Source organism: Magallana gigas, chromosome 10 (assembly GCF_963853765.1).
Source record: "Magallana gigas chromosome 10, xbMagGiga1.1, whole genome shotgun sequence".
NCBI classification, from domain to species: Eukaryota; Metazoa; Mollusca; class Bivalvia; order Ostreida; family Ostreidae; genus Magallana; species Magallana gigas.
The window spans coordinates 13,404,236-13,424,206 of NC_088862.1; the positions used below are offsets into that span (position 1 = coordinate 13,404,236).

The window sequence follows — 19,971 nt, forward strand, 5'->3', positions numbered from 1 at the left end:
GTAGTCTAGTCATAATATAATTGTAATTCTAATTTTTGAGTACTTTTGAGTATTTAGCTGATCTTCCTTTTTGTCTACATTAGCCAATCAGAGCGCGGCATTTAGTCGCGCGATGTTTTGACTACGTCACTTTAACTGTCAGCTGTCAACAATTTTGTAAACACCGCAGTCAACCCACCCTCCTTCCCCTTCATCACCAGTGTAGTTGGGGATTTATTTTGCAATGTATTACACATGTTTGTTGCTGTTGATGTATGAAATGCTGTTTTTGCTCAACAATATTTTTGTTGCATGTATATTTGGTACATGTTATAATGTATACATCTTTGTTTAATATGGGGGAGGTCATTTGCTCACCTTTTATAACTTACATTCAATGTCTGGTAATGGATAGAATGACTGTTTGAAGACCTCCCCTTATTGCCTAATTTTTCTTATTAGCAAAAATAAATGGCAGTACATACACACAACCAAGTTTTATATTTTTCTATCAATCCTAGACATATCAACAATATTACATAAATATTATTATAAAATTTTAAATGTTTTGTAGTTTATAAGATAAAATGTATTATAGTAGTATTGATTGATTTGAAAAAAAAACCCACAGGATTTATATGACTAATAAATGAACGAGTACTATCGCTTGACGAAAGCTTCCGATTAATCAACCAAGCAAACCGAGCAAAATTGACATCTCTTATTACAAGCAGTAAAACTTATATAACCCTAACTTAAAATTGTAGCATCCACATTTACTCTGGACTGATTCACCTCGTCCAGAAGGCTCCAAATACTGGTATTTCCCAAAAGAACCTTGAATAATATTTAATCATAATTTGGTTAATGACATGAAAGGTGGGTAATTTTTTGTCGGACAATCGTCTATTCTTTGAGCAGATCATTGGGAAATAATAATAGAGAAAACGGGGCCAAGGATTTAAGATTTTAATCCAAATGTGTCAATAGGCCATTTTCTAATTATTTATTCAAAGCTAGGTATTCAAGTTTTTTGAAGCACACAGCGTAACTCTATAATAGAACAATACAAGTGAACCAATTTTTCTGACAATGGAGAAGTTTACACCTTACACTCCAGGCAATATTGATTTTTGAAGAACTCCTCCCCTTGCAAACGTCATTCTTCAGACCAGTTGGTGAACTATTTCTTGAAAAAATCGGTCGAAAAAAAAAGCTATTTTAATGTAAAGTGAAGTCTTTATCGTTGCGTTACCATCAGTCTGTTCAGACTTTTTCGCAACGCTCCAAGAAATTTATTTGAAACCTGCTGTATAGCTTTTTGATTAGAAGCTACAGCTCGGCTCAAGTGTGAGATTTGTTACAATTGATCAATACATGATGAATTGATTTTATATGACTCGCTTTTTGGTTCTTTTTTGGTTGGTCCTCAGCAATATTTTTGACCAAGTTTTCTCAAAGCCCATTTTATTATTCAAAAGAAATTTCTTTAAAAATTGAGAGGTGCGAGTAGTAGGGTATTTCTTATAAACTTAAATGCAGTACTGTCAAACTGCTTTCATAACCAACAACTTAAACAAGATGCACAGCCAAAGGATCTAAATCTACAGACAACCACTACCTGCATATTGTTCATCCTATCATTCATTTGTCTAATGTAATAATAATAAAATAATAATAAAAGAAAATCTTATAAGATACACTTTTACTTCACCATTACATAGCTATAGATGCGCTAAAATACAATTCATGATGGCTCGTTTTTTTTTAAATGAATTTTAAAAGTTACTCACGGCGAGTTTGCATCTTATTTACCTCAAATTATAAACCATTGTCTTTTTAAACACTGTAAAGTTAACGTATGAGTATTTTCAAGGATTTGCATTTCAATGCATTTTAAAAAGTTTTACAATCCATTAAATCCGAAGCACAAAAACTTACTCTATTTTTGAGCATGCCATTATCTCTAAATGGTAGTTTTTTTCGACCATTAAAAGTTTTATACTTCACGAGCATATATTTCGTATTTTAACATTGAAATAGAAGAAGAGGAAAAAGCTTTGTAAAAAATACAAAAAAAATGACCTAAACATTTTTGAGCACAAACACAAAAGATTCATAGGAGTAAAAGATTTCCTGAACGATTTTTAATTATAATGCCTGCAAATTCTTGAAAAATCTTCTCCCAAAATAAACTGGTGCCGTCTGTTATTGAAAAGTCTAGTCGTAATTATTCCGAGTGTCGATTGTTCGAACCGGTGACAGTTCGAAAGAGTCCATTTTGTCGAACAATTCAAAAACCTTTTCGAGTTTGGAAAGTCCATGCATCCGTATTCAAGAGCACAAGCAACCCATGGCCTCATGATGTATTTCAATATATAGTAAGTTCGAGATACAATCACAACCCCAGTTTGGATTTCAGGGTAGTTGAACATGCACTCATCTTCCTTGAAATGGTAAAAAAGCCGATGCTGTGTTCTGACCGCTATGGAGCCCTCGCCACCAAGCATCTGTATCCCAATACATTTGGCTCTTAAAAAGTAGGGATCAGTATTTAATAGCCTTATTGATGTATCAAGCCACATTACAAAGTCAAACTCCTGAAGCATTATTTGAATAATGATTGGCTTCCATGTATATCCACGTAAATTTTGCACATGCCTAGGAAACATTTTAAATGGAAAGGTTCTAAAATTGCAACTACTATTACATATTTCTTGTACACGGTTTGCGTTATCGACAGATAAACCTATGTCATAGACTATCAATACAAGCCTCGGATACTTTGTTTTCCTTAATCTAGTTATGTTTTTATGAAGACCAACGAATTCTTCATAATGGTTGTCTGACAGAGCCGTTACAAATGTAGGCAGCAATACGTCACACGCGTTTGGTCTGGCTAAGAATTCAATGCCATTTTTGTCTAGTTGTAGGCGTTCCATTAGCATTTCCGAAACATTGAATGAATATCTACTCACAAATTGCATATTTTTTCTTAATGAAGGTTCAAATTCCTTGTCGGTATTCTCACATCCATTTAAGGTTTCCTTGTTTTTGTTATTTCGTTCCCTGTCAAGTGATACGATAAATTTATCGTCTTCACAGCGAGCTGAAATGTCATCTCTTTGGTTCAGAACGAGATACAGTGAATCTTTGCTCTTATGAGTTTGAAAGGGCAAAAGCAGTGATACACTAAAACCAATGCATGCTAGAATAGTAAATGATAGCACTTTCTGCCTTTGATGCCTTTGGCGTAAGAACTTCATCCTTTTGTCTAAAAAAATAATGAATAAAATTGTCGTTTTACAATATACAACTTCATATTCAGAAGAATGAGTATCATTATCTCTTAAAAAAGAAAATCGCAATTAATAGGGTAATATAAATCAAATAGCAGAGCATTTGTGGATAAATATCGGTAAATTTCTTTGTACCTTACATATTTGCACGCAGGTGCACACAAATGCAAAATATACCCTTACATGTGTGACTGTCTAAAAGAACTTATTATTCGTTATAATGAATTTTTTTTTTTTACTTATAAAACACATTCGCATAATGAACACCTATCATAATTTATTCAAAAGTTTGTTGTTGTTGCTATTTTCTTATTGTCAACTACAATGTATATGTAATATGGTATACAGTGGTAATATTATATATATATATATATATATATATATATATATATATATATATATTATATATATATATATATATATATATATATATATATATATATATATATATATAATTTTAATCTATTTTTATTATAATTTATTATAATTTTATCTCATTGATTAACTTGAAATTATTGTACTATTATCCAAATTCTTTATCTTAGACAACCAATCACCTCTTATAATTAATGTGGAAATGTACAAAATGTCAGTGGTTTCTACATGTTTAGTCAGTGCATATTTTAAATTACCGGTTTTGTCCGACTACACAATACCATAGAGCTGGGATTTTACGGGACTCATTTTGGTAAATATTGAACTAATTTAAAGATATACCATTGATTTTGGCGGATATATCATTGGCAGATTCATTTCCTTTAGTTGGAACCTGCTGTCGTTTTTTTTAATTGACGAACCCCCCCCCCCCCCCCCCCCCCAACAAAAAACCATTATTAGAAGATAATTAAATTCTTATCCTTCAATCAAAAATAACTGTCTCCTACAAAAACACAAACTAATTACACTTATACAAAATTTACTGTTCTAATCATACCCCTTAAGTTGAAAAACTCATTAACGTCTTTTATGTATTGGTTATTTAGATTAAGATGTATTTTCACCCAATCAATTTATTAGCAATACAAGTAAGTAAATGTATGTACAATTGCATTTGTAACATTGAATACAAGTAACAATTGTCATCTTTTCTTTTGAGCATACATCCATTAAAACACATGAACCCAATTATCCATATGCTCCTCAACAAAATTTCAATTTGGTGTTTTAAATATTTGATGGATTTTTATTATATCCTCGCCAAAAAAACCCACTTTTATTAGGCTATAGACATCCCATTTGCCATCTTTATCAAAACTGTAACAGGTTATATACATAACGAACGAAAATTGATTGAAAAAAAACTGTCTAGTCTTGAGGGTTTTTTTTTACCGTCATAAATCAACTATGATAAATGAAATGTTTGTGCCCTTTCAAAACCAACCATGAAGCAATATGACAAAAATGAATGTTTAAAAATGAACTTCCGTGTGCTCATACAGAAACTGCTTACATTCATCAAGCTCTGACATTCGTCGAGGATTTAAACTCGTGGGTGAGGGCCTTTAACAAAAACCGCGAAAATTTGGCCACCATAATATCTAATGATTCCACGGCATTCCATTAAGTCATGATTTTGCTATACTTTCTTAATGTGCACACAACATTGGTTTTAATTGTTTGATTTGTTTATAAAACCTCGAATAAAAACAATATCAAAAGGTAACTGTTTCATTTTTTAAATTGCATTATTTCATCTTATTTTATGATTAACGTATGTAAACTCAACGTATTTCTGAGAGTCAAGAAAAATTTCATTGTCATTTGTCAAGTTTAAAGTAATATAAAAACAGGCGACATTGTGAACTTTGATACCCATTAAGCATAAGTAAACATTGATAACAATAGAGAAGGAAAATTGCAAATTTATAAAAACAAACTCAGATCGTTATTTAGCCCCTTGAAAGTCATGCTCTCGGTTATAATTATTTTTTTGGGGGGTAAAAATCATAAAGATTTGCCTTATTCGAATATCGAGTTTTAAAAGTTAAACGGATCTCAGATTGCTTTGTTATTTTAACATAAATATTTATGCTATTATTTTTGAATAAAGTAATAAAGAGGTTATTTCGTTTTTTAAACCAGTTAACTGGTGACAAATATTGTACACTTTCCAAAGCATTAATGAATTACAGTGAATAACCAATTGTTTGCTGTATACAGGGAAATATTCGCCCCTTTTTCCGCCCCTTTTTTCGCCCCTTTTGCCTTCGTGGTCAGCAGCCGAATTAAGTATGGACGAATTCTATATTGTAAATAATATTTATGTTAACAAATCTGCATCTGGGCGAATTCAAGAGTGGGTGAAACCGTTTGCAAGTGTAGAGGAGCGAAAATAACACGGGGCAAAACAACCCTGTATACAGTATATACATAGAGATTGCTACTATGCTTATGTCATCCAAAATTTTGCAAAGCATTTGACAATTAATAAAGCAGTTTAGAAACTGAGGATATTATAATTACAAAAAGACTGAAAGTGAGATAAAAACGTGATCATATCCTTATTACAAAAACTTCCAAGTAAAAAGTTGGGAGAAATCGTTTTAAATTTTTCTTGACGGCTACTAATCCATAAATCGATTAAACTTAATATTATTTTGTTTTTGTGATGAATTATGAATCTCTTTAACCTGTTTTAATTTAAAAATGAGTCTCCTCATTGTAAACTATCATTTACATAAACAATACAATATACACACTAACACATGATACTTGATTTTAATTAGCACTGAATTATGGAAACCAGGAATGCAAATTTTGATCCATTTTCCAAACATTTTTTAAACCAAAATGTCTTTTGTAATATTTTTGCATACACGGCAAATAAAAATTCCGAAAAGTTTAAACTTGTTTTTAATTTTAACACGGTTTCATCATAGATTTTTTTTGGCACTTGTATTCACTATTTGCCGATTACACGTACATTACTCAATTCGCGATACCTCTGAAATCTTGATGGGTGACTTTTGATATAAGGCAGTTATTCAAGGACAAGGAATCTTACATTGAGTATTACTAGGTGATCAAATACGGTCGAGGTGATTGAATCCATGACAGTTTTGATCACCTTCGACCGTACTTGATTACCTCATAATATTTAAAGGATGAATCCTTATCACTGCATACAAAAAGTCATTGATTAAATGCACTGGACTATAATTTTAAAACCGAGTTGTGGCTGTGTAATTGACAAAAACGCTTAAAATGTAAATATTTATGAGTAGTGATAAGTTGATTGAAATGGTAGGAATATTCACTCGATCATATTCATACATGTAACCGAGCAATGGAACAAATGGATATCCTAAATATATTTGTCTAGAATTTGGTGATAGCTATATTGGAATCATCAAATTTCTTTGATTTATTAAGGATGCAACATGTATTTTTACTTAAATACAGATTTGTTATCGTCGTATGGTTTTTAGAAACAAAATCTAATCTTTTCCATCATATCTCACCGTGGAATCATTTAAATTCGTAGAGGGCGAATTTTTTCTTTTATTTTTTTTCTTATATATTTTTTTATATTTATAGGGCATACCATGTTATTTCAAGGATGCATCGGTTTTCAGTTTCAGGAAGAAAACTAATTCTTTCAAAATTTGCTTTAATCGAAGATGTAAATTTGTAGGGGAGGGCTACCCTCGAATACCACAAAAATTGAGCCAACCACGCATTCTAATGATTCCACAGTACCTTATTTACAATATTCATTCCTGTTATTGTAATCGGCTTCGGCCGATCACTGTTGTGTCCATATGAGGCATCCGGCAAATGCTTCCACGTGCGCACACATTCCGGTTGCATAAGTAGTTCTTATAAAAACTTGAAGCTTTGGTTTAGTATTTATATAACATTTTACTCAGTTTTATTTCAATTCATTTACCTTAAGAGATGCAAACATACATTAAATACAGTTCGACCTGATAATTCAAGAATGCACATTTTGTCTCACACGTAAGAATTTTGATCGAAAGATTCATTCAGTAAATGCAGTTGACCTCGATGAACTGACCTCGATCATAAGAAGATGCTCCTTGAACTGACCTCGATCTTTTGATGTTGCATACTAGTAGCTAGGTTTGATTTATAAACAAGGTTACGTTATAATGCCTCAATAGCAAGTTATGATGGCATTCAATGTGTTTCAGGCGCATTAAATCATTTTAATACAACTCTTTCTTTGTTTACGTGTGAATGCTCTTTGAAGAGCCCTACTCAGTATTCTGAAGAAGAAGAAGAAGAAGAAGAAGAAGAAGAAGAAGAAGAAGAAGAAGAAGATAAAAGATTTAATAATTAAGTTAAAAATATAAAACTAGACAAGGAGTTTACGAACGGCTTTCCCCAAATTTATTTCAAAATTAAATTTGTTGACGGTTTAAAATGATGAAATTATGGTGTACAGATTCAAAATATTCTACATTTTGTAAAAATACAGTACTTTTTTAAATTATTTTACATCAAACTGATCATGTTGATTGCTTCTAGCTTTCTATATATCATTATTGCCGATCATTTCTTTAAAAGGAATACTTGTTTTTTCTGGTATCATTCAAAGCAATCCACTTTCCATTTATTGTATACAGGTTGTCGCCTATAGTTGTTAAATAAGGTTGATGGCATACTGTAAAATAATTATTATTTGCGGTGGTTCAATGTTCGTGGTATTCGTGGGTATCCCTCGCCCACGAACTAACATCCTCAACGAAAAAAAATTTATACCATCTGACACTAAAAACTAATGCACCTACGAAATTACATCCTCCAAGAATATGCACTCTTGGAAGTATAATACATTTTAAAATTCTAAACAAACAAGAACCGTTTTTTATTTATTATTAACTAATATCTTTATAGGTGTGTGAGGCATTGTATTTTGCAATTTAATATAACATGAAACGAGAAAGTACGCGAGGTAATAATTTGTTCATCAGTGCAGCAATAAAATAATCGTCAAAATACCTATTTGAATATCATTCCAGTTTGCATTTAAATTTTCAAATTTAACGTCCAAAAATATTTTAATGATTGTTAAATATTTAAAAAGAGGAAATTTTAATGCCTGTAAAAAAGAAAAAAATAATATGAATCGAAAATGATTGTTTTTTTAAATCAATTTATATGAAACAAAGGGTTGTACTATATATTTTTCAACAAATACAGAGATCGAGAAAGCGTGAATTCAATGCAGATCACATAATTTATGATAAAAAGAATTAGCATTAAGACTTTGTCAAATAATTCAATATCAACATCAATTGAAAGTTCATTTGTACTGTCTGTTTTGATAATCCAATCAACCTTTAAAAGCTTGTTTACTTTCTTATTTAATTAGCTTCAAATTCACACCTACCAGTATCGGGTAATTTTTCATGTAACACAAATATTTGTTTTTGATAACTTAACCTTTAAAAATGTATTTATGTAATATAGATATTGGCTTTCTAAATATTTGAGACGATTATGACATTATTTAACATAGCTTGAATTGCGGTCATTCCAAACTTTTTTCATGAGCTGTATTTTTTTTATATGTTGCTGCAAAAACCTGCTAGTCTGATAAGTCTACATATAAAAATGTACTAAGATAAATAAGGTTTGAAAAAATCATTAATTTTTGTCAGAGGAAAGATTTCTCATCTAAGGAGCATATAGTAAATACATTTTTGTACAGGACGACAATAATTCAATGTTGCTCCAATTAAGGCTTCTTAACGATCTTTTCCACCAAAAATAGGCTAAAAGAAATGTATAAACCATGATATTTTTGCCTTTGTAGTAGAAAATAACATTTTAAAAAAATTCTTTATGAAATTGCAGCTCACATTGCTTCAACAATGCAAATAGTATACATCATTAACATTTTGTAATTAAAGAACATTTTTAAAACATCTTTTAAATAAAACTTTCTATTTTCAAAATTAAAGCTAAATTGTTTTAGATAAAATCAAAACTGGATATAATTGATGCACGGATATCCACGAAACTTGTAGGCAAATCGCGTTACTTTTCTATTCTTATTAACAGGTAACTATAAATTAAAGAAAAAACATACCTTGAAAAGTGTACAAACGTTCGGATTTATAGATGGATTTTTTGTTCAATTATAATTTATTCTGACTGGTTATACGCAGTTTTCCGCTTCTGCAATATATGTATGCCCTCTATATTGCAATAATGTCCGAAAGAGATAGAAAGAGAGAGAGAGCCCCTCATTTGAATAATCGTTAGTATTCGCACATGCTCAAGATGAACAAATTGCTTCTCATTGATTGGCTGGATATTATGTATTGGTCCATAATACATCGTGTTAGATAGAACAAAACATCTGGTATCTGAGTTGTAAATCAAAATCTCAAATAGCTGGAAATTCCCGTATGCAAATTTATTTTGCTTTTATTCGACCTCTCTTAGAGTATGCGGACACCAATGGGAATAAATGTACAATTAATACAGAAATCATTTAATATTTATTCGTTTGATGAGATATCGGGGCTTCTGATTGGTCGAAAAATTTCTTTGATACCTGCATCAATAAAGTTTTGGCCGGATCTACTTTTCTCATCTGTTTTTACATGTATTCAACAGTATTTATAGAACTTCCAAAATAAACACCGTCAACAAAGTGTAAAGTTGTGCCTGTTTAATTGTCAGCATACAAAATACAAATTTATAAATATAAAAAATTAAAAGTTTCACCTTCATATATAAATAATAGACATTATTTAATTCACTGTAAATAGAAAATCAAGCGTCTTCTCACGATTTCGTCTGCTTGAGATCAATCAACATTTACTGCGAGGCTGGCTGTTCCTTTTTCAGGAATAATTATAACGAACATATAGGCCTATACACTTTCACAGTAACACTGCTGTTCAAATTTGGTAAAGATGAGTTTAAAGTTTACACACGTACATGATAGGTCATCAGAATAAGCACCGTAAAACAAAGCTACTTTTTGAGTAGTGCATCAACTCCTTTGGCGCATTCCAAGCGGCAGATATCCATTTAAGTACATCACTGGCTATCTAGTTACCACAACGTTTACAAAAGTCGCTTTGACATACTATTCTTTGTCGACATATCAACAATTTTCGTCCACGATCGCCTCTTCTTGCATGGTTACTCCCAGTTGTATATTCCAGTGATCTCACATGAAAACCAGTTTTAACGAATCTTTCTGCAAATTGAATAACACCACTAGCTATCACATGTATGTTTCTTTTTGTTTTCAGATTTTAACCCACTATTTGTGTTTAATCCATTAAATTCAGCTCAATAGCTCTGCATCAACTGAAGGCGCATCCATTTTGAATATTGTTGTTGTTGATCCTACCTCTATCGTTTTGGAGGTCCGTGTTGCTCTGCTTTGAATTTGTATTTGGTTTTATGGATTTTTTAGATGATTGATGGTTTGTTATTGTCATATTCTCATCTTATTAACCTCATTAAGAGTTGTTTCTGTCCATTTTGCATGAATTTATTTTTATCTACTAAAAGGTTTCATTATATGTTTAGTCTATGGTATAGTGTGTTTAAATCTAATAGTTTTATTCTTAACTTTTTAAATTTAAACATTAAAGTTTACCAAATGATAGATTTGTGTCATATTATAACAGCTTTTTCCATTCAACTATAAAGATTTGAAATCATCTTATTAGATATGTAAAAAAAAAAAAAAAAAAACTCCTTCATTTCCAATCTTGAAAACGACGATTTCATTATAGTCTAGAAAAATTAAATCAAATCTAGAACAACACATTAATGACTGAATACTTTGTTGTTGTTGTTTATTTTTCTGTATATTGTTACATCGTGTTGTATATAATAATATTTCCGAGAAAAAAAATGCTCGACAAGTTAACTAATAATACTTATATTATTTATCAGTTACATATATACATGTACGTGTATAAAGTTCTAAAAATCTGAGTATCATAATGTATATCCATAAATTGTAACTTGAATATAATAATTATGTCTACTCATAAATTGTAACTTAAATGTAATAATAATGTCTATACTCATTAATTGTAATTTGACAAGAAATAGCTTACAGTAGGTTGTGCTTGTTTTCCATTCCTTAATGAATGTATTCAATAGAAATAGTTTATGTTTAAATTAATTCAATATCCAATTCCCTGTTATAGTCTATCTAAAGATACTAGTATTTATGCAGCGCATTTGGCTGATTTTTAATAAAAATATATTTACCTGTGAAAGAAGTGCAATTGAACTCGATGAAAGGGAATTTCTAAGATATCTTCATCGACACATTATCATTTTTTACTCGAAAAATTCCAAAGGAATGAAATCCGATTCTTACGGAGATTTATAATGGGAAATGTTGACATCTTTTCTCCATTCAGAAGTTACTTGGACTATATTGCGCAATTTTTCAACGTTTAAACTATCATCCGGGCTTGCTGCAATGCAAAATCCCCGTAGACATCACAATATTTAGCTGTGTTTTGAAACGTGGTAAGCTAAAGGGGATGTGTTAACTTAAAAATCTTTTTTCATACTTTTGAATAAACATCGTTTGACCCTTAAGGTATTTATTAATACCGAGTAATAAGCAAAATATGAATCGAGAATATCTATGGACAAAGTATAGATGGTCCTTCGTATGCAGACTTGTATTTTACTTTATGCATTATGGTGTCAATTCAGTGATAAAATCTTTTTTTATTTAATTTTTTGTCCAAAAATCAATATTATGTTAAAAATTGACAAACTACCACTGGGTTTTGTCAATTTGTACATATACATCAACCAACAAAGGTAATTGTGCTTTTTGTCTGTGCTAAATTTACAAATTCTACATGCACATTTAACTGACATTAAATTCAGTTGTAAAAATGGCGGCCGTCATTTGCCATCGCAATTTACAGTGCATAGTGCCATCATAAGACAAATGCATGTGTCACTTCAGCCCCTAACATTAAATACGATGCTAGAAAAGTGATCATATCTTTTCTTCATCAGACCTTGTCCTGTCCGAATGTGGGTGAATTTGATCAGCTTTGTAATTTTGACTCAGTCATCTGATGTTTAGAGCAACGTTCTCTTTTATCAGCAGGCGGTGATTTCGCCTTCAATTTATTTCAATTACCTTAACGTTTTATAAGATTATCGCATGGGCGGTATTCTCCGTGCGTTATTATAATATGAGTTTAAAACACAAACATCATTATTTTCACTTTCCTCCCCAATGTTGTGTTTTAACATTATAAATAATGAGTTGATTTTAAAAATTTTCCTACTTTACATCAAGGGTGAATTGAATTGAATCAATCGTTCGTCAGACATCGAATAAAGGCTTCGTGTCAATAACATTCATAGACAACCTTTCAGTATAATAAAGAAACACAGTCAAGATCTAGTAAATAGAGCCTTGGGACTTCTGAAATTTTAGATGTGAATTTTTTAATGATGCTTGGTAACAAAAGCTTATTCTTATAAGGTGCACCGGTGCTCAATTTTCAGATTAACAAGGTAAAAAGTCAAGTTTTAAACTGTCTTTCTCAATGAAATATGAAGAAAACTAGCTACAAATCTCGAACTTCCATTTTTGACGAATAAAATATATCCATAATGCCTACAGTCTCTCTAAAACGGCATAAATTGTGGCATCATCAATTTGTTAAATACCAATTTTCATGGATTTCGTTGTAAAGTTGATCCACGAATTTATATGTTCCTGGAAGTACAATTTCTGTTAACATTTTGTATTGACAAGATCATCAACCACGAATTTACGTATCCTAAGAACTGTGTTTTACACTTTAACCACGAAAATTGATACCCTTGAAAATTAATGAAACCACGAGAGAATGTTCTTTACCTCTTCTTAAAAATGATATAAATTGAACTCGGGTATCGGTATTACTTTTTATAGTATTTCAAATGAAATGTCAAGAAAATAATTTTTTTTTCTCATATAATTTCCTTATAGTCAATAAGTACGGGAAATCGGCATATGAAATCAATATTATGGCGTCATAATGGATCTAGCATAAAAAACACTTGGGAACCATTTTCTTGATCTTTACGTCAATTCTACATGTATGCATGCTGCGTGCAACAAATAGGGTAACATGTTCTTTCTCAAAATTCGATAAAGCACCATTGAGATAAGGTCTGCGGCATGCGTGTTATTATGGCTAACGCACGTTACTCAATTTGAATGAAAACACACCGCTGCAGTTATGAGGATGTATTCCTCAAACAACGACTCGATGCCTAGGTAAATAGTTATATTCTGTTACATATTCAAAGTTAACTCTACAAAATGCATTTTTCAAGTGAATTTTTACGTCATAATATGTTTTACGGTGCCACATACATTGCATCATTGTCAACGTAGTGAGAGTTTAACAGTTATCAACTATCATCAAAGAATCCTTGAGAGAGAAAGAGAGAAAGAGATGGAGACAGACAGACAGACGGACAGACGGACGGAGGGAGAGAATAGAGCGACAGATAGAGAGAAAAGAGAGACGGACAGACAGAGAGAGAGAGAGAGAGAGAGAGAGAGAGAGAGAATTATATATTTTTAAGTTTTAAATAAATCTTACAAAATACCAAGATTGACTTGCTTTCCACTAAAAATTGTTATAATTTACTTTTGGAGGGAATTGTTCAGTCTGTAAAATGTATTTCAAAAGTGTAACCGATAAATACAGCATCATTTTTCCCTTGTACCTTGTTGTGTACTGACTTTTTCTTTCCTGGTTGATAGCTGATTTTTCCTGCGCGCACTATAGTACCATTACAAAAATAAGCCTGATAAAAAATTTCTAACTATGGAAAATTTGCATGTAGTCAATAATCAATCAGTAAAACGTCACAATCATCGGGAATAAGAAGCGTTTTGATTGGATACGCATTTATAACAGAGAAATATCTACAGAATTCGACAGCCTATAAAATTTACTTTCATTCAGCCATAAATATTTAATATATTTGATCGGTATATGAATGGTCAATGAATATTATATCAAAACAATATCATTAATTCGATACTGCACTTCAATTTTCATTCAAAACCGTTGATAAACATCAGAACGAAGCCAACGAAATTAGCAATTTAACAAATAAATAACAAATGCCATTATAAAACAAATGCATGTGTCATTTCAGACCCTAACATTAAATACGCTACTAGAAAAGTGATCATATCTTTTCTTCATCAGACCTTGTCCTGTTCGAATGTGGGTGAATTTGACTACAAAATGTATATCAGCTTTGGTAATTTTGACTCATTCATCTGATGTTCAGAGCAACGTTCTCTTTTATCAGCAGGCGGTGATTTCGCCTTCAGTTTATTTCAATTAACTTAACGTTTTATAAGATGACGCTCAAATATTCCATGGGAGGTATTTCTCCGTTATTATAATATGAGGTTGAAACACAAACATCATTATTTTCTCTTTCCTCTGTACTGTTGGGTTTTCACATAATGAATTGATTTTAAAAAGTTTCCTCCTTTACGTCAAGGGTGAATTGAATTTAATCAATCGTTCGTCAGACATCGAATAAAGGCTTTGGGTCAATAAAGTTCATAGACCACTTAAGTATAATAAAGAAACACAGCACCAGCTCCATATTATGGTCAGGATCTAGTAAATAAAAGGAGCCTACGGACTTCTGAAATTTGAGATGTAAAGGACTAAATGCGGTTTTATGCATTTTTTGCCCCCAAAATCAAAGTTTTAAATAGAGCTTTAAAAATAAGGTGAAAGATAGTTAAAATTATATTGGAATTAAAGGTGTAAAAGGTTATCACCACAGTGACGTCATAAAGTAGAAATGACGTCATGAAGATTGCATTATTTTGATAAATTGATGTTTTTTAGCAAAATATGGGTGTTTTCCGATGGTTTTTCGACTGGGAAACATCGAGCGCAGGCTTGCTCAAGTACCATTTTTTAGTATAATGTGTATAACTATCTGAAGAAAAAAATATGTTAAAATCGCACTTGAGCAGACCTGCGCTCTATACTTTCGAATGCAAAATATAGAGCAAAAATGAGAATATTTTCATTTGTTTGCAAATTTGCGGGAAATATGTCATTTTGGTGACGTCATAGATAAATAGTGAATGAGCAATGATGACTAAAATCAAGATAAAAGTTATAGGCATCCTCCATACAATGATTTGTGAAGAGTTTATTTTTAAACGATACTATTTAAAAATTGGTTGAAATCGGGGGCAGATATTTGACCATACTGCACATAGTCCTTTTTTCAATGATGCTTGATAACGAAAACTTATTCTTATAAGGTGCGCCGGTGCTCAATTTTCAGATTAACAAGGTAAAAAGTCAAGTTTTAAACTGTCTTTCTCAATGAAATGTGAAGAAAACTAGCTGCAAATCTCGGACTTTCTTCCGTTTTTGACGAATAAAATATATCCATAATGCCTACAGTCTCTCTAAAACGGCATATACTATGGCATCATCAATTTGTTAAATACCCATTTTCGTGGATTTTGTTGTAAAGTTGATCCACGAATTTATATGTTCATGGAAGTACAATTTCTGTTAACATTTTGTATTGACTAGATCATCAACCACGAATTTACGTATCCTAGGAACTGTGTTTTACACTTTAACCACGAAAATTGATTCCTTTGAAAATTAATGAAACCACAGGAGAATGTTCTTTACCTTTTTTTAAAAATGATATTAATTAAACTCGGGTATCGGTATTACTTTTTGTAGTATTTCAAATGAAATGTCAAGAAAATAATTTTTTTTCACATATAATTCCTTTATAGTCAATAAGTACGGGAAATCGGCATATGGCGTCATAATGGATCTAGCATAAAAACACTTGGGAATCATTTTCTTGATCTTTACGTCAATTCTACATGTATGCATGCTGCGTGAAACAAATAGGGCAACATGTTCTTTCTCCAAATTTGATAAAGCACCATTGAGATAAGGTCTGCGGCATGCGTGTTATTATGGCTAACGCACGTTACTCAATTTGAATGAACACACACCGCTGCAGTTATGAGAATGTATTCCTCAAACAACGATTCAATGCCTATGTAAATCCTTATAACCTGTTACATATTAAAAGTTAACTCTACAAAATGCATGAATTTTTACGTCATAATATGTTTCAAGGTGCCATCGTCTTATCGAGCGCAGCAAGAATAACACATACATTGCATAATTGTCAACGTAGTGAGAGTTTAACAGTTATCAACTATCATCAAAGAATACTTGAGAGAGAAAGAAAGAGAGATAGAGAGAGAGACAGACAGACGGACGGAGGGAGAGAAGAGAGCGAAAGAGAGAGAGAGAGAATTATATATTTTTAAGTTTAAAAAAAATCTTACAAAATACCAAGATTGACTTACTTTCCACTAAAAATTGTTATAATTTATTTTTGGAGGGAATTGTTCAGTCTGTAAAATGTATTTCAAAAGTGTAACCGATAAATACAGCATCATTTTTCGCTTGTACCTTGTTGTGTACTGACTTTTTCTTTCCTGGTTGATAGCTGATTTTTCCTGATTTCATTAGATACGCTGCTAGAAAAGTGATCATATCTTTTCTTCTTCAGACCTTGTCCTGTTCGAATGTGGGTGAATTTGACTACAAAATGTATATCAGCTTTGGTAATTTTGACTCATTCATCTGATGTTCAGAGCAACGTTCTCTTTTATCAGCAGGCGGTGATTTCGCCTTCAGTTAATTTCAATTAACTTAACGTTTTATAAGATGACGCTCAAATATTGCATGGGAGGTATTTCTCCGTTATTAAAATAAGAGGTTGAAACACAAACATCATTATTTTCTCTTTCCTCTGTACTGTTGGGATTTCACATAATGAATTGATTTTAAAAATTTTCCTACTTTACATCAAGGGTGAATTGAATTGAATCAATCATTCGTCAGACATCGAAAAAAGGCTTCGGGTCAATAAAGTTCATAGACCACTTTAGTATAATAAAGAAACACAGCACCAGCTCCATATTATGGTCAGGATCTAGTAAATAAAAGGAGCCGACGGACTTCTGAAATTTGAGATTCAAATTTTTTCAATGATGCTTGATAACGAAAGCTTATTGTTATAAGGTGCGCCGGTGCTCAATTTTCAGATTAACAAGGTAAAAAGTCAAGTTTTAAATTGTCATACTCAATGAAAAGTGAAGAAAACTAGCTACATATCTCGGACTTTCTTCCATTTTTGACGAATAAAATGTTTCCATAATGCCGACAATCTTTCTAAAACGGCATATGCTGTGGTTTGATCAATATTCTTTGAATAACAATTTTCATGGATTTCGTCGTAAAGTTGATCCATGAATTTATATGTTTATTGAAGTACAATTTCTGTTAACATTTTGTATTGACAGATACAACCACCAACCACCAACATACGAAATTCGTGAAACTGTGTTTTCACTTTATCCATGAAAATTGACACCCTTGGATATTAATGAAACCACGGAAGAATGTTCTTTACCTCTTCTTTAAAATAGTATTAAATCTAACTTAGTTATCGGGATTACTTTTTATAGTATTTCAAATGAAATGTCAAAAAATGTCTTATTTTTCACATTTTATTTCCCTTATAGTCATTAGGTACGGGAGAACAACATATGAAATCAATATTACGACGTTATAATGGATCTAGCATAAAAAACTACTTGGGAATAATTTTCTAAATCTTTACGTCAATTTTACATGTATGCATGCTGCGTGCAACAAATAGGGCAACATGGTATTTTTCAAAATATTGAGATAAGGTTTGCGGCATGCGTGTAATTATGGCTAGCGTGCGTTACTCAATTTGAACGAACACACACCGCTGCAGTAATAAGAATGTATTCCTCAAACAACGATTCAATGCCTAGGTAAATCCTTATAACCTGTTACATATTCAAAGTTAACCCCACAAAATACATTTTTCTAGTGAATTTTTATGTCATAACATGTTTCAAGGTGCCACCGTTTTGGCGAGCGCAGCAAGAATAACACATACATTGCTTCATTGTCAACATAGTGCTAGTTTATCAGTTATCAACTAACATCAAAGACTTCTTTTAGGAGAGAGAGAGAGAGAGAGAGAGAGAGAGAGACAGACGACAGACAGACCAGACAGACAGATTGAGAGACCGACAGAGAACAGAGAGAGGGAGAGAGAGAGAATTATATATTTTTAAGTTTTAAAAACTCATAAAAAATACCAAGATCGACTTGCTTTCCCCTAAAACCGTTATTTACTTTTGGAGGGAATTGATCAGTCTGTAAAATGTTTTTTAAAAGTTTTACCGATAAATATTTAGTAGCATTATTTTTCGCTTGTACCTTGTTATCTGAATTTTTTGTCATGATTCATATCTATATTTTTTAATTTGTTTATTTTTGCATTATACTAGAAATTACATAAGTTGTATCCATGCCCCTGGTTTCTGATTATAGGTGTTTAATTTTCCTCCCTTTTTCCAATGTAATAGTTTTACATTAAGCAATATCTGCATTGATTTTTAACTGTTTATTTTAAAGTTTTATTCTTTTTTTTCTGTTCAATTAGCACTACGGGAGAAAACATTAGAAAGCATTATGGGATTTTTCAAACAATTTCTTGATGAATCTTACGGTTTAGCTCGTTCTTTTTCCTGCGCGCAGTATAGTAACATTACAAAATTAAGCCTGATAAAAAATTTCTAACTATGGAAAATTTGCATGTGCTCAATAATCAATCAGTAAAACGTCACAATCATCGGGAATAAGAAGCGTTTTGATTGGATATGCATGTATAACAGAGAAATATCTACGGAATTCCACAGCCTATAAAATTTAATTTCATTCAGCCATAAATATTTAATATATGTGATCGGTATATGAATGGTCAATGATTATATCAAAACAATATCATGTAATTCGATACTGCACTTCAATTTTCATTCAAAACCGTTGATAAACATCAGAACGAAGACAACGAAATTAGCTATTTATCAAATAAATAACAAATGCCATTATAAAACAAATGCATGTGTCATTTCAGCCCCTTACATTAAATATCTTGTTGATTTCAAAGAGCCATGACTGAGTGGCCAACACAGGTATACGTCACATTACTGTTAGACACCGACTACGCAAAGTTCAAGCCGTTGTTAAAATGGTTCTATTTAAGATGGATCTCTACACCAAATAAGTGTAGATGGTTTTTGTTGCACGCATTTGTTACATGTACTCATATATAGTAAGCCCAGTATTCAACAAAATAGACCTCAAAGTGCATCACTCTATCCTCTAGATTTTTATTCTAAAAATTATCAGTCGTCTTCCTGTTACAGTCCTAGAAACTTTCTACTGTTCCATTTTACCGTGCGTTCACCGTGCGCTTACAGCTTACAATGGAAATAAAGACTCCTATATTTGAAAATTTAATCTGATTGATTTGTATTTGACCTTTTCAAATTAACCTTCCTAAATATGATTTTAATCAATCTTTAAAAAAATACGAAAAACAAAATAATCTTATATCAAAATACAAAAAAAAATCCATTAAGTTAATAAATGAAGAAGAAATATTTCTTGCATTAAAATTAATTATTAGTAAGTCGAAACAATTTTTGTTCCTAATATATTTGTCAACAAGTACAAAATGATCTGAAATTCGACAGAGAACACATATCTTAAAGAGTTATGACGAAATTAGG

At 31.5% G+C, this 19,971-nt stretch overlaps 1 protein-coding gene across 1 annotated transcript; it reads right to left on the reverse strand.

The window, feature by feature from the left end:
- Positions 1-1,662: 1,662 nt before the first annotated feature.
- On the reverse strand, positions 1,663-9,460 carry LOC117684086 (uncharacterized). Its single transcript, XM_034454805.2, has 2 exons — positions 9,337-9,460; positions 1,663-3,253 (listed from the first exon to the last, which is right to left on the reverse strand). Exon 2 carries the CDS (start codon positions 3,243-3,245, stop codon positions 2,127-2,129), a length of 1,119 nt encoding a protein of 372 aa, XP_034310696.2. The 5' UTR covers positions 3,246-3,253; positions 9,337-9,460; the 3' UTR covers positions 1,663-2,126.
- Positions 9,461-19,971: the final 10,511 nt, after the last annotated feature.